We start from the raw sequence: 17,348 nt of genomic DNA on the forward strand, positions 1-17,348 counted from the left end.
TAGGTTATAAATGTGCTTCATTTGCAATTGATTATTTGGGTTTTCAATCTTTATCTTTATATTTATAAAACACTTGGGTATTGATTTTGTGTTTTAGCAATGATAATTGTTTTTTCTAATGTCATGTCTTGTCACTGACTCCAAATATTATAATGCTCCTGCATCAAGCAAAATGAAAAAAAAACCCGTTTTATTATTATTAATTATTATAATATGAAATATAAATTTTCACATGATATCAGTGGGTCTATAGAACAGTTTTGTTTAAACTTTAAATATCATGTTTCCTGTTTAGTTTTTATTATATATCACATTTTGATTTTAATACACATTTTGTACCAATACTTTTGTTTTAAATAAATTAATATATAAATAGTGTTTAAAAATAAACTTAACAATAACACAATGTATCTTACAATAGTAAAATATTTTAAAATTTAAACTGTAAAAAATAGTTTTAAAAATAAATCATCATATTAATAACAGTACATAGGTAACAACACACATCAATAGAATCATTTGCAGCTAGATAAATTGGAATAAAATATAAATATATTTTTTAACATTCGATAATACTAAATTTTTACTTTTGTTAATAATAATTGAAAGTGTATTATTTTAGAATTTGTGTCATTTGTAGTAGTTACTATAATATGTTAGTTTTTTCAAAATGTATTGTACAAATATTGTATTTTTATATGGTTACTAGTGGTATTAAAATTAGCCTTATATAATACATGTAAATAACCTGCCAAAAACAAGCACGTTGATTAAATACATTTAAATCAGAATAACTAATATAAAAAATAGTTAGGTAGTGTGTTATTTATAAGTGTTCGGGTATTTCAACCAATGATGTTTCCAATTGTAAATCACTAGTGTTTAAGGATAAAGAGCTGATTGTTAATGTTGAAGGAGGAACTGAATTACTTGACCTCCAATGTGTAAATGGAAAAAAAGATCCAATGTTAGATGGTGTACAAACTTCTCGAGTATCCTTAGAATCATTATCATTCATATTGATAAGTGTTCTGACTGCAAAATCTTCCTAAGATGAAAAAATTTAATTTAATTATTTTAAATTATTTTAAAAATAAATATGAACAAAATTGAACACTTACTAATGGTTTGCCTCCATTTGATATTTCTAGAGTAGGCAAAAATCTATAGTAACACTGTGTCCAAATACTAAGACAAGAAATCTCTGTAGATACTTTTAGTAGATCATCTTTAACTTTAGAGGCATTGAAAAGAGGATTATGAAATTGAATTAAATCATGATCCATGAATTGTTCCTCCCAATCCCATATTGACCGTAACATTAGTGGACTAACATCCTGGATAAAATTATTCTTAAGTTGGAAGTATCTTTAATTGGATAAAATATTCAAACCTTAGTAGCACAATGACGATCCCGTTCACAATCAAATAAAAATGTATCAAATATAGAAACATGTGATGCATCCCAAAGAGTGGTTAAGTAGGTCTCGGTAAATTCAAATTTTTCTGGGAATTGTTGAAGTAGTTGCCATACACAATCCAAAAATAACAATAACAATGGTGACTGCAAAATATAATTAAGCAAGTTTAAAAATTATTACATTAATATGTATACATAAAATTATAAACATTAATATATACGGCCACAATGTTAGCTTATGAGTTTTTTACTTGTGTCCACGTATTGGACTACAATTAACAAATAACAATCAATATTTGAAAATACAACATTCCGATCATTATATAGTATGACTATTGACTATGGTCTATGCCTCTCATTTTTTGGGTTAAAATGTTAACACTTAATACATACACAGGAGGTAGATGTTCAATCCTCAGAGGCTACTTGTTACGTTTTTACGATATGTATGAATGTATACAAATTAATACAGTTTAAAAAATAGTTTAATATATATACATTATACAATTACATATAATTTTTTATAGAACCCCTTCCATTTAAAATATTTGTGTACGCCATTGAATCTAACAATACAGTAATTGATAATAAATAAATGAATACAACAGAGATGTTCAGAACCCAAAAGTTCCTTGACTTTATAATTTCAAATACCTACCTTATTTTAAGTGTAATTTTTTTCTATGCATTTATTACCAGTTTACATTTAAGATTCTGAGTGGATTGGCAAATGTTTTGATTTTACAATAATGTATTGTTTTATGTCTGTCATGTTTGTGTACACAATTTATAAAAAATAAGGTTACTTATAAGTTGTTATTGGTAAAATTAAAAAAAAAAAAGTTGAGTGTAAATTCACAACAGTTTTTAATGAGTGTTTGAAGTTTAAATTTTCTTTTTAAATCTAAGCTTTTAAAATGTAATAAATATAAAATTCCTCAAATTGTTCTACAATGGATAAAAAAAAACTAATTCAAATTAATTTTTCATGAGCATTTCAAGTATTATCTAGATATTAACCTGTAAACAAACGATTTCTCATAAAACAATTTTCTTAATAGTAGAAACTTGAAATTTTCATCAAATATTAATAATAGCTATTTCTTGGTATATTTTCACTTTTTTTCACCTTTTTCAAGGTTGTTATGCTCAACAAAAATCAAGGTATTTGCCCCAGTGAATGGAGCAAGTGATGGACTCCACCTTTTATCTGTGCGAATATAATAAGTCCAAAATTTTCATGAAAATACGATATTACCATACTTTTTCTGCATTAAACAAAAACTAATAATTTACAAAAAAAAGGCTTTGCTCTAAAATTTTTTAAAACGTTGAAATACATGTTTCCGAAAAAAAATCCGAAATTTCGAGGGGGTATAAAATTAGATTATAAATATAGCATAAATCTTGTTTTAGCAACCCCATGAAATTTCAGATTGTATTTCACAGTTTTAAAGAAGATGGTGCGAAAAGTTTTTATCGGTGATGATAAGTTTTTGAGAAATGTAGGAAAAAGTGGCAAATATATTTTCAAAAAATCAAAATGTTGGTTTGTTTTATGAAAACTACACAAAAAATTTGATTTTTTTTTCAGAAACCTACGTATTTCAACTTTATGCATAACAACTCTTCTAGAAGGTAGATGGCTCTAGCAGTCTGGTTATATATACGTTTTATTCACGGCTAAAGATAATATTATCTAGATCATGGATAGTAGCCTATACTCTATTGAAGTTCAGAAACTTAGAAACGTACTCAGCGGCCAAATGCACAAGTCGGGCCGCGCACATAGGGGACGTCGCTATATGAGGATATTACACGCTATTACGGGCTACAACCACGATTAAAGATATACTTATACCTTAGGTATATAATATATACTTATATCTTTAATCGTGACTACAACAGGCATACAGATAACTAACAGTCAACAGAGTGGGCAGCACGAACAGGCGTCGCCTGTCTGCGCCCGACGTAAAGAGGACACCACCCGGCCACCGACTACGTTCCTTAACTTGATCAGAGTGACAGAATAGATAGTAAGTTAGTAATCGTGCGTTTACTACATAGTAAGTTGGTATCGTAGGTAAATGGTAATATCAGTTATAATATGAGTCAGCTTGAATCTTAATATCTTATCAATAAATAGAAAATAATAACAACAATGCAGTAATTAAATAATTAATGTTTGGTAAATTGAACATTGCTTTAATCAAATGGATAAGTGCTTAAAATCGCATGAAAAATATTTCGTAAAAGTAATTTATTATTTTTAATTTTTAAACTATTTATTAATTCCAAATTATTTTGTTGAAGAGTTCTCAGTAAAAATTATTTTGTAAGTATAATGAAAATCGAATTTTAAGATTTTAAAAGTCTAAAACATATTCAAATATTTTACATGACACAAAGCCACCTACTATTTAATGACGTATATAATATTTTGTAAGTACAATATTACTACACAATCTTGTAAATAATTTATGTTTGAATATTTAGAAAATGAATGGAGACGAAGGAGGCATTAAATTTGTAAATTGCATTGGTTCAGACATAAATATATGGAGAAAACTACCATATGATGAAAATTATGAATGTGAAACTTGTTTACTGTATGATGAACCTGAATATCATCTTGATGATCCTGAATGTGTTAATACTACTTGGAAATTTTTTGACCATATAACAAAAAGATATCTATTAGGAAACGGAAAAGAAATTTTTCATTACCAAAAATATGAATGCCCTCCACTAATAGTTAAAATTAGCACTCCGTTATATACATTACAAGAACTTTGCAAATACACAATTTCGACAAGGCTTTTGGTGAACAATATTAGTAATACAGCAATTGATGAAATGGAATTACCCGAACAGTTTAAAATTGATATAAAAAGTTGTGTACAGAAATTAAGAGAACAATATGATGCAGATGGAGATGATTGTATTCAAGATTGGACAGTATACCACGAAGAAGAATATCATTATTAAAATGTTTTAAATAAAAGTTTTTATATAATATTCTTCATTATACACATTTTAATCATTATTTTTAAATATTACATTATTTATTTATTTTTCTTGAAAAATATCATCATGATTTCAAAATAAAAACATTTAATCCTCAAGTTACTTTGTTTTAATACTGATTTTGTGTTTCCCCTGGAGCCAACATTATTCATCAAACATAGACATTTAGTGAATTATGCATCAAATTAAAAATTGTATTGGTCACAGCAATTCAAAACAATGTATATTTTATAATATACTATATAGCAGAAGTTCCCAAACTGTGGGTTAGGTTTATTTGCGTTATATTTTTAAGTAATACATATTTAGACATGTGTTTCTATTACTTATTGTTGATGTTTAAATTTAGTTTTATCATAAATTGTTTTCTGCTTACATCACAATTACGAATTTACTGCAACCGTGTGAATACAAGGCAATAAGATTAGTAGTTATTGAAAAGATAGCAATTTATTGCTATAATAAATTCCTTGATAAAAATTTAAAAATAAAATATACTGCTCTTCAATTCAAAATGTTTCTTTTTTTTAATTTTAATATTATATTTGTAGCAGCAGAAAAAAAGAAAAGGTTATTATTGTGGGACTCGAAAAATTTAAATAATTTCCAAAATGGGTTGTACTACAACAAGTTTGGGGAACCTCCTTTATATAGCACTACTTTCCTTATTTGGGAGACATTTTAAGCTCGATGATTTCAGGACACGGACAATTGATACAGAGTGTAGTGTTTACTTATTCTATAGTATGTTAAATTATCATAGTCGGGAGTTAATTATCGTCAATATATTAGATTTAATAGTTATAACATCATAAGATATGAGTACTGAAAGTAATATTAGATATCTGTGGCATACCAATGCAATGTAGAGTTAAAAAAATTAAGAAGGACTCAAGACTATATACTATTTATACAACTTAACAATTTAATACAAATTCTAAATTGATTTATTTGTTTTCATTATTTTATTTTTATTATATATTTATATTTTTATTATATATTTATATTATTATTACATCTTCCACATTTATACATTCAAAATATTTTATAAATAAAAAGATGTCTCATGTCCTATATTCACATATACTGGGTGATTCATTTGAAGTAGACACTCATTATTCAAAAAGTATTAATTATTTTTGAAATACTTTTTATTTGGTTTCTAGTCATTACAAAACAGCGTTATGATAATGTCCAAAAACTTACACCAATACTCATTATTCAATGACTCAATTGAGTTGTCTTATATACTATTGTCTAGTCATTATACAATTGTATAAATGTTTAATGAGAGAAATTACATTTCTTGAGCAAGTCTTTTTAAATTTGCTTAAACACGACAAACATAACACGATGGCAATTTAATATAAACTGAATAATTGTTAAGTGTTACAAGCAATACTCAGTAGGTACAATGTACAGTGTTCTGTTATTGTGACAATTATTAATGTTAACAGCGATAAACGATGAATGCTTTTGTAAACTCCAAATACACCATAAAAAAAATCAAATATCTATATTCTTTAATGTGTGAAAAACTAGCATTAAGGAAAAATATCTTTGGCAGTCCAGTTATTCCCCCTCTAACTTAACTTGGATCAGGCCAACAGGTTGCCTATTACTGACCCTAGTTCTAGAAAGTTCTAATAGAAATTGGAAATATTTGGTAACATTTAAATTATAGTTTTCCTCAGAATCTAAAATGAGTTTTGAACCTATATAATATAAATAGTATATATAATAATTGTAGTAATGTCTAAAATTGAGTACTTTCAAATAGCTGTTCAACTGACTAATAGTGGTTATTGTTGTGTGGCATAACTCAGCTTTATATAGTGTTATTAAAATTATTTACGCTAAAAATATATATATACTTTACTTTAACAGAATCGGTACTATTAACATGACCAAGTCTTGTACAAAATTGATGACCCATAACGACCCATTCCTTTTGGATTAATGTTTGCAATCCCACAATAGATCGAAAATGAGAATCTATCATCAACTGTGCTAGACTAGAAATTAAACAGCATAAATCACGTCCGTCTCGTTCTATAACATACAAATAAAAATTCATAAGTAGTATTCATTGTTCATAAAAATTTAATATTTGTATCAGTTTTACACAAATATTGTAAACGTATACTGGGTATTTATTTCATCACTGAACACTCATTATTTCAATAAGTATGATTTAAAAAAAAAAAAAAATGGTTTCTAGTCATTAAAAAAAAACATTTTTAAATTTTATTTTTACTTCTCTGAAATACAACATACAGTTTTCATTTCATATTCAGAAGCAGAATTTAGGATGAATCTTTAATATTTTTTCACTGGTATTATAACGATTTTTGAGGAACTTTGTACTAAATGTCCAAGTGTTTCGACTCATACAATTTTTTTTTTTTTGTTGGTTTGGGGCCTGGTGGATAATTAATGATAAAATAAACATTTAGTGATAGTATTTCAAGTATCTACAGTTATTCGTTTTTGAACAACACCATAAAAACAAAATCATTTTTGCTTCTCTTTCTACTGCTTTTAACTACTGGGAATTTATTCTTTTAACACCCTAAAGTAAATAGATTCACTTTCCAACCAGAAAAGTTGCAGAAGTAGAAAGTGAAGTAAAAAATTGATACATTTCTATCGTCCCAAAAGATGAATAAATGCACAAAAAAAAAACACAACATTGTACAATCAAAAGTGATGAACTAATGTAATAATTCATTCATCACTCCGCTCAGAATCTAAAATGTTATCATTACATTTTTAGTTCTTTTTATCTTTACCTAACCTAACCTTAGTATGTACATTGCCAATACCTACCCTTCTTTCTCTCTCTAAAATTGACCCTAGTTCCCACAAAGCATTTTATGATTGAACATTTATACCTAAAGGGTTTGTCCTATACTGTGAAATAAACAAATAAATAAATACCTTGTAATACAACTGACTCATTTCTATTAAGTTTATTAGCAGCTATTAAAGCAGAGCTAAGACAACTTGAAACATATTGTAACCATTTACTGGCTTCCAAAAGCGAGTAAAAATGATTATCTTGTACCCAAAACTGCCGTGCACTTTCTAACAAAATAAATCCATTTTTAATAATAATAATAATGAATACAAATAATTAGGTATGAACTATTTTAACAAACCAGGGGCACAGATTTCTCGTAATTTTATAAAACTTTGATTAACATCTTTTGGCGATGGCAAATTTTTGGTTAAATCCATAATAAATGGTCTTAGAAGGCCAGGATGTGATTTCCTTACTATTTCTAACATAGCATTTTCTTGAGTTAGATTTGATGGATCTACAACATCTGCTTTTCTAGATAATGTGGCTCCATTTACAGTGCTCCAACACCAAGTTGGTAGTCGTCCTTCTCGAAAATGTTGCATTGCTATTCGTAAATGATTGTCAATAACTGCAGATCCAATAACAATAAACTGTGGCAAGCTATAAAAATATTATGGTATCTTAGAAATAATTACAGTTTTATGAAGTTTTAATCTACCTCGGAGATAAACGGAATTTATTATTAGATGAATTTAAGGTCCAACCAAAACATTTGGTACGTTGAAGTTCTTTTTCCCAATCATCTCGACATCTAAAAGTTGGTGTTGAATATTTACTTTGTACATTTGGCTCTCTACATAAAAAAAAATATAAATTTTAAGACCTATGGGGATTTTTTTTATTTCTTTGGTATACTTATACCAGATTACATAACAATATATTAATTGAATGGTTCACTAAAATAATATGGACCAATTATAGACCACTAAATGATGTTTAAGAGACCAATAGATCTCTATTGATTCATTAAAATATGATTAGCGATTGTTCATGCGATGCTGCATTAGGCTATTTTGAATAATACAGACAATCTTATGCTAGGTTTATACTCTACACACAGTAAACAAAACATCAATGTTTCTTTCACACACATGAATAATTCCTAAACCTAACAAATAGTTTGAAAAAAAAGAAATACTATTTATTTTGTCTCTGCGTGGACCCAGCTTTATGAATGAAGGTATTTAATTATTTAGATAGTTATTACTAACTACTAACTAGGTACTTATAACACAATTGAAATGGTTATCAATTATTATTAAAACAAACTGGGGACTTACATTTAAGCAAGTATAACAAATAATGATTGAATTATGAAAATAGCAAAACTATATTATATATGAAAAATGTCGAAGTTAACTGTTAACCTATACTATGTGTCCAGAAGAGAAGTGAGCAATGTATCATGTGATAGGTTACCAATTCTAACTTAACCTAGCCTTTATTTAAGGGCAATTTAACATTTTTTTAAACAAAACTGCCGAACCTATCCCACACATTTGCTGAAGCATCTTCAAAACTTTTCAACATTTTACCATAATTTTTTTTAGATGTTAAAGATATTTTAGTGATTCTATTAACGAACATACACTATTAAACTAGAAAAGTAAAAATTATTTTTGTTTAATTAAGAAAAGTAGAAAAAAAGGTAGGACTTTCATTTTTTCATAACTTAAGGTAGGTTAGTACACTAATACTATCATATGATGCTGCCCAATCACTTCCCCTGGGACACATAAGTAAATTTTTTTTCATACATGAAGTCATAATTCATTCAATATGATAAAAATAAACAATTTAATTAAAAATTAAACACTTCCAGTAAACAGCAGTTAGTAATAATTAATCATCTCTTAGAACACAATGAACCGGTTTAGCACATTTTAAAAAGTAGGTATATTGGTTACTTGAAGTTATAGCCAATAGGCACATTATTGGAAAATTGCATGAATTGAATACAGCACACAGATTCAATAAAAAAACTATATTTTACAAACATAGTATATTAATGTTAATAAAACAAGCAAACGTATCAACAAGGATAATATTGTCATTTTTATCGAAGTAGGTGAAGTTTAATATTTAAACAATTACTGTTATGTAAATGGTGATTTTCTGAGAAAAAAAATGTTTAAACCGTAAAAACATGTCAGTTATGCGTTCCTAATAACTGTTGTGATCTTATAAGTTGTGTACTAACTGTATAAAGACTGACAATGATTTTTGATTAAATATCAGTTTTAGACTTTTAAATTGTTGATATTATTTTTTTTTTTAATTCATTTTTTTTGAAATAACGCCAGTCCGCTTTTACAAATATTACATAATACGTATACAGGATATTATTTAGTTACAGTATTATTTACATAGAATTAAATTAGCTTTAGTTATTTTATAATACCAATATTATAGATTTTACAATATGTTATAATATAAATAATAGAAAGTCAAATTTTCATAATTTGTAAGATTTATAAATATTAATTCATTTATATTAATATGTCCAATATTGTTTAAGTATAAGTAATTGGCTCAAAACTTTAGTCAATAATCAAAAAATAAAGGATGGAAAGTTAGGTTGGATTTGAGTTTAGCCAATAAAACAAAGTTTATTGCGAGAATTATAAACTTTTTCATTTTTGAAGAATAAATCTCCTACCCTAGAGATTGAGAAAAAATTCTATATACAAATAAATCCAGATTTAAAATCTAAATACAATTCTCAACTATTCACTATAGAGCTTTTTATTAAAAGCTAAAAAGCAATTACAGCTAAATTTTAATTTTAATAATAATGAATTACCTGTAGTCATAAGCAAATAATAGCTGATGTCTTTTTGGAAATGCATGATGTAATAAAGCATTTGCTAATGTTTTACCATGGCCAAGTGGAGAAAATTTAAAGCTATATGATAATGTTCGCATATTCTATTTTCATAAATAAATATTTATTAATTATATATTTTAACATAAAATAAAATAATGTTTCTTTTACTTTGCAAATAATATGTAATCCTTTGACTTTATCATTAAAGCGATGCCCTGTCATAAGTCTTTTTTTTTTGTCCCCTGTTAATAAATAAATAATATCTATATTGGAAAGACAAACGTCATACTGACCTAAAAGCAAATTTTCTTGATATGATGTTTCCTGAAACAAATGTTTGAATTAAAATAAAATTCATAAATGAAAATAAGCTAAAAATAATTAATTTACTTTTAAATGTTTTTCGTTTGAAGTAACAAAAGAAAGTCTGAAATTTGTAACAAACAAAACACCGGATATTCCAGTTTTTTGTTCATTAACTGGAGTGAATAATAAAACACTTTGTGCTTCAGCGATTATCATTTCACCTGTAAAATTATAACAATATATTCTTAGACTTAAACCCTAACTCCCTAACTATTCACATAATATTATATAAAGTGGTTGAATATGTGTGGGGAAAATAATAAATTACAGTTAATATTACAAAGCAAATAGGTATCATCATAATCATTGCACATGCATTTTTACACCAACCAAAGAGTACAAAGAGCCAAGTCAATAAAATGACCATCTCTCTCAATATGATCCACATAAAAACCACCATGTACCCATTTTAAACATTTATCATATCTATAATATTGTAAAAATAATTATTAAAATTTGTTTAGACAGAATTGATCAGTGCTTATACTTTTTTTTACTACAATCCACATCAGTTATCAAGATAGATGTTTTTTTTTCAAATTTTTACCCGTGGAGAAATTGACCAAAATTTAACCGGATGGAAACATATTATCATATTAATTATGAACTAATTATTCATTTTATAAATGGACACTACATTTTTTATGATACTCTTTGTATTATTAAATTATATTATGGTAATAATATTACCGTTTTATAAAATATGGGCACCCATGACTGTTTAATATATAGCTAATATTATTTTTAATAATTGAATAGGGTATGTTAGTATTAATTAATTATTAAGTCTAACAATAGTAACATTGTCGATCCTTGAATTTGTAGGACTATATCAAATAAATAATAAATAAAAATAATAATAGCAATAAACAAACACCTATAACTTATTAAAACATTAGATATACTATAGTTTTATAATTATATACGTTTAATACAAATAAATTCATTATTTTTAAGTACCTGGATGGAGTTTGGGTGAAAGTTCATGCTCAATGAATGATGTTTCACAACTCGAAATCTAAAAATTAAATACACAATTTAATCAAATTACTTGAGGATAAAGTAAATTTTGTTGTTTCTATCTATTTTAAATAGTTTATAACTAAATAATTATTAAATTTTTTAACTTGGTAGGTGTAGGTTTCAATTAGAGGAACATGTTAAGAGGACACTACACCAGCTGTGTTGTCTCTGTCTTACAAGTAAACATACCAAAAACTGTTTTTCTTGCTGGAAAGAACTGAGAAGGTTGCAGTTATAAATAAGACCCAAATTTTCATCATCAACTGAGGAGAATTTTAACTTTGTTCTAGCGTTTTTATGTATTATATTATCCAATATAATTGCAAATCAACTATAGTGTCGACAAAAAGTAATTTCTTTAGTACAGTGAGTAAAATTAAGTCATTTTAAAAATTTCATACATAAAAAGGCATAAACATTTTTAGATAGCACCTAACATAAATAAGTAGATTAATTCATAACCTTATTGAAGAAATCACAAAAATATTTCTAAAATACTTCATTGAAAACTCAAAATGTATTATAAATGTACCTTTAATCTAAAGGTATAAAAAATAAAAAATACAACTGTTGTATAGTTCAGTTTAAGTAGTATAGTTTTTAGTTTTTAAACTTAAATGAGTATGCTATAACAATGTTGTTAACATTATTCATAGTGCATATACATCACCAGAAAAATGTAATGGTTACGTCTCATATGTTATGTTATATCTACTTCATTGTCAATACCGAGATTACTGGCCATAAATCATTTATTACCTAAGAACAAAAAACTATAGTGTACATTTGTAATACAGCCGAATTTTGGCTGATAATGTTATGTCAAGTATTAAAATGATACCTAAGAATTTTACCTGTTCGTCATCGTCCCAGCCAACATAACTTTTAAAGCTATTAGTTAATCGATTTTCATTCATCATTAAAGCTACCTCATATCTATGCATTGGGTAAATTGTTTCACAACAAGATGATATTGAAACTAATAAAATGTAGTAATTGACGAACTAATAATGAAGAATATATCACAGTTAAGTTAAACGACAACATCAACAACTAATTATTTAATTAATTATACGTTTAAACATTATATGATGATTTAAGATAAATTAAAATTATCCTGAATCGTCATTTGTAATATGGAATATAATATTATTTAGATTGATAAAGGTTTAAGTAATAACAAATTAACAATTAAGAATATTTTGATATTTTCAACAATTTTTTTTAAAATATAAAACATAACCCAAAAACCATACAACAAAAACAATATAATAACTGATAACTGATAAGTGAACGATGTGCATATCAGTTTATCACAAACTATAATATAATATAGGTAAAAAGGTAGATAGATTTTTGATTTGCATTTATGTTTGAAACCACAGATAAATGGGTAACAGATGATCCATTTATCGTAAGACCCTCAATATTAATGAAAACAAAAACAAATTTGAAAATATTTTTGTATATAATTTTGATTCATCAAAAACTAAGAGCAACATTTTTGTTAAACAAATGTAAATTTTTTACTATTTTTTTATTGGTATCATTTGTCGTATACGCCGATAACTTCGACGTACACAAAAAAACGAACAAATAAAGCACTTTTAATAAACACTCGTGTTGAATCTAGGAAAAAAGAGCCCTAATATGAAAATACGGTAAAAAAAAGCCCCGTACTAAATAGTAAATACATGATTCTTTTTTTTTTTGATTTGCATGACTACATATAATCATAATTATCATAATATAATCATTACATTTATTTTATTAATTATTAAATTATTTTATTATGCATCTAATTTATTATAGATATTAGTTGGTACATTTATTTGATTAAAAGGGAGTTACATAAAGGTAGTTATTTAAAAAAAATTATATTTAGTATATGACATTAAACAATAAGTAATTATATCACTGCAGTCACATACCTATGATCACATCCATACCAAACGTATTGGTTTGAAATTTGAATAACCGATCCCGTCAGCTACGTCTTCAAATCTTCTACATCTTCAACCTACACATCAATCTGAACAACAAAATACTTATATTTAAACTGCTACTAAAGCCCGTATGGTCATATGGTGTACAACTTTGGGGTTCAGCCAAACCATCTAACATAAAAAAATTCAAATATTTCAATCTAAATGCATTCGACAAATTACCAAAGCCCCTTTTTACGACTCAAACGATACACTCCATAAGGACCTCTCTATTCCAACAGTTCAACTCGTAGCCAAAACTATGTATAAACGATTCCACTCAAATCTCTCCAACCACCGCAATTCTCTAATCTCAAATTTATCTACCCTCAGCATTCCAGGTGACCCTGGAAGACGTTTAAAACGAAAATGGTGTCGGGACCTCCTGACTGAATAAAACCCATCCACAACTCCAAGAAGTTCCATCACTGGATGGATTCTTCGCTCAAGTCATCAGTCCCTTTTTATTACTCTATTACAATACTTACGCTTATTGTAAAAATAATATATTTACAGATTATGTAATAAAACTAGTTAAACACAAAAAAAAAATATATCACAGTTAAAAATCATTCCATAATTAACATTCCTAAACATACATTACTATTATAAAATATTGACATGGCCCCAGCACCTCATCACTCTCTCAACCGTACACACTGCCACTCTGGCCTAAAGGGGGAATATCGATATATTGAATAATTCGCGATGGCCCAGTGTTACGCGTCCGGGAGTCCATCGTGGGTCGCGGGTTCAAATCCCGTACCATGCAATTTTTTTCATTAATTTCTCGATATCTCTTCTAAGACCGGCCACATCACCTGTGGTCGCGTCAATATACAAGTATAAGTAGTATAGTTGCAATCTGCAATAATTGCCTTTTGTACATAATTAAAAGAATGTTTTAAGTTTAAAAAATTAAAAAAATTATTTAGTAGCATTGATTTCTGATGTTGTGGCTAACTACCATTAGAAAATCTAATATACTTATATCATTACTACTGTAACTACATGTCTACATGAACGAAAAAACCACATTTTTAATAATAAAAGTCTACAATAAAATATAATACTTTCATAATTTTTAAGGTAAAGTCAAATATCAATTACTTTTATTAGTGTATAGGTTAGGTTTATTTAGGTGTGTTTATATACCTAAATAGTTTAAAATATTGGGCTTATTATTTAATTAAATATTATTATGATATAAAAGTACGTATATAAAAATTATATATTATATATATGGTTATAGATGGCTATTGATAAATAATAATATATTGTTTAAAAATTAAAAATTATGAAGTGTATGCAGGGCCGCATTTAGGGGAGTGCATTGGGGACATTTGCACCGGGCGGCCAAATATTGATAAATTTAGGGGTGGCCGGTCCCCGCTGTAACCCGATGTAATATTGTAACAATAAATAATTTTTTTTTGGAAAGAATTCGCACTATGACACGACTATTGTGAACTTAGCAGTGCAACAATAACGGATAAGTGCTAGCATAGAATATAATTAATATTATTTTAACATAACTACGGTTATAGATAGACAACCATGACTTGACATAAAGAATTATAACTAAAAATGTATTAAGAAAAATAAAAAAAGTGGATCTATTTTTTGGTGGGGGTAAAATTATGGTTGACCCAGGGTGCAAAAATTGTATACACAGTACTGAGTGTATGCTTTAATAAAAAAAGTGTTAAGTATTTAGTCTTTAACCATCCAAACCCACTCATATCTAAACTTTCTTCTTGTACAATTCCTGATAACCCCCCTCGTCGCCTCAAACGCAAATGGCCGCGTGATTTATTAAAAAATGCCAAGTGCTACTTATTATAAAGTTACCTCCCCCCTAAGTTTAATTGGAATAAGTAGTGTCACTGGACACTCCCTTCCCTCAAGATTTTCATGTCCTGTAATATTGTTCATCATATTTACTTATTATATAAATTGTATATAGATTGTAAATTTTCTTAAATAAAAAAAAAAGTATTTAGTTGGTACCGGGCTTTTTCCTATAGGCGGGACTTTTTTTTACCGTATTTTGATATTGGGTCTTTTTTTTCCGAGTACCCTCGTGTCTGGTGGTAATCGAATCACACGATCACCTCCACTGACCCCACATTTGTCTAATTCTATGACTTATATATTATAGCTTAACCTAGTTTTGTTTTTCAACGTCTGCTAAAACTTACTGACTAAGACTTAATACTAAATATTACTACATGTATCATGTATGTTTACTCAGCCAGCTAGTTAATATTTTTAATGTTAGTAATTTATTTATTTATGTATGATACAACATTACAACACACCCCAGTGTAACATAAAATATGTCCTTATATTTTAAAATAATTAATTCAGTTCATAAAAAAATCAAATGGTTTGGGTTTTGTACAAAAAAAAAAATTAAGTAGATGCTATTGCGTGGTCAACACAAGTAGTGTTTTAGTGTTTATTCATCTTCTCCTAATCAAATTACATAACCAGGAGTGATACGGGAGTTTTGGGACACACTATATGGGTTGGATTAAATGGTTTATACTGTTTATAGTATTAAGTACTGTTACATTTGTACATAAAGATGCTAATTAAATTTATCAAATTAAAGATTTTATTCCCGGGCTTTTTCTTCCGAATAACATGCAGTGTGCACCGTCCGTAAGCCACTGATACTTTATGCAGGGCCACAAAGTTCTAATCTCTAATTAATGACTCATGTTAAAAATATATTATTCAATTTTATTATTAGAACATCAAATATTCGTTATTGATTTGGAAATGATACCAAATACCAATGTTAATAATTTATATTTATTTACTAATACACTATTATAATTGTTTTCCTATTATATAGACAGGGCCATCCTATCAAAATTAAGAGGTAGATATAAATATAGATTTTCGTATTTTCATGTAATACCATAAGAAGTCGTGGTACTTCCATGTGTTGTTTCCGTCTTACAAAATAATTAACAACACAGAAAAACTGTTTTGACAACTTTACCAACGAATTTTAAATTGCATTGAGAACATCCTTATCTGTGTCGTAGCGATTTTATTATTTCGAAAACATGAATACAACTAAAACTTTTGGTTTGAGAACATTAAGTTTTTTTTGTTTTAGATTCTGTCATTCTGAGCGGAGCGATGCATGTATAATATGTACCTATTGATTTTATAATAATGTGTGTTTTCTAAAATTCTATTTTTTTGAGGGCAGTAAAATAGCTTCGTTTTCTTCAACAGCATATTAAATATAAATATAATCAAATTTTAATTGGCAGAAAAGTGAATCTAGGCTGTACTTTAGGGAGTCAATAGTACAAAACGTCCAATAGTTCTCAAAAGCTGCAGGGAAAAATTAGGGAAAAGCTCAGATTTCTATACTAAAACAGTTTTAAAAAAAAATCATTTTGTTTTATATTGTAACTCTAAAAAAAACCCTGTATATAAATTAAATTGTCACTAAATGTTTATGTTATATCATTTTATATGCACCATAACATTTTTGAAATAATGCGACTCTTTTTGAGCTATTTATAGGCATGAGAAAATGTCTATTTTCTTTTAATTTTTATCGATAAAATCGTATTTATTTGTTCAAAAAGTTTGTAAATTTAATACAAGACTACTAATATATTGATGCAATGGCTGTAGAAAAATTAAAAAAATTAAAAATGCGAAAATGCATAATTTTTCACAAGTAGTATATGTTTTATGAAAAAATAAAAAAATTGTATGGGCTCCATAGTATTGTTTGTAGGTCTATGATCTTTATTGACAGATAGTAGATACTCGACATACCAAAGGATGTTGCATTGT

General features: G+C 27.2%; 2 protein-coding genes across 5 annotated transcripts; one reads left to right on the forward strand and one right to left on the reverse strand.

The window, feature by feature from the left end:
• Positions 1–188: 188 nt before the first annotated feature.
• LOC111033259 (myotubularin-related protein 10) lies at positions 189–12,672 on the reverse strand. Of its 2 annotated transcripts, none has more exons than XM_022313923.1 (12): positions 12,387–12,672; positions 11,470–11,527; positions 10,534–10,670; positions 10,312–10,467; positions 10,120–10,244; positions 7,975–8,109; positions 7,612–7,916; positions 7,391–7,537; positions 6,330–6,502; positions 1,394–1,564; positions 1,122–1,337; positions 189–1,048 (listed from the first exon to the last, which is right to left on the reverse strand). In XM_022313923.1, exons 1-12 carry the CDS (start codon positions 12,474–12,476, stop codon positions 827–829), a joined length of 1,935 nt encoding a protein of 644 aa, XP_022169615.1. In that variant the 5' UTR covers positions 12,477–12,672; the 3' UTR covers positions 189–826. The 2 variants fall into 2 exon arrangements, with proteins under 2 accessions (XP_022169615.1, XP_022169616.1); XM_022313924.1 differs by having other exon boundaries at positions 12,374–12,397.
• LOC111033261 lies at positions 2,923–4,920 on the forward strand. 3 transcript variants are annotated; one of them, XM_022313927.1, is made up of 2 exons: positions 2,923–3,463; positions 3,920–4,920. In XM_022313927.1, the coding sequence occupies exon 2, from the start codon at positions 3,923–3,925 to the stop codon at positions 4,409–4,411; it is 489 nt and encodes a 162-aa protein (XP_022169619.1). In that variant the 5' UTR covers positions 2,923–3,463; positions 3,920–3,922; the 3' UTR covers positions 4,412–4,920. The 3 variants fall into 3 exon arrangements, with proteins under 3 accessions (XP_022169619.1, XP_022169618.1, XP_022169620.1); XM_022313926.1 differs by having other exon boundaries at positions 2,943–3,459; XM_022313928.1 differs by lacking the exon at positions 2,923–3,463 and adding an exon at positions 3,473–3,758 and having other exon boundaries at positions 3,920–4,549.
• Positions 12,673–17,348: the final 4,676 nt, after the last annotated feature.

The sequence above is a fragment of the Myzus persicae genome, unplaced genomic scaffold, assembly GCF_001856785.1.
Source record: "Myzus persicae strain clone G006 unplaced genomic scaffold, MPER_G0061.0, whole genome shotgun sequence".
NCBI lineage: Eukaryota > Metazoa > Arthropoda > Insecta > Hemiptera > Aphididae > Myzus > Myzus persicae.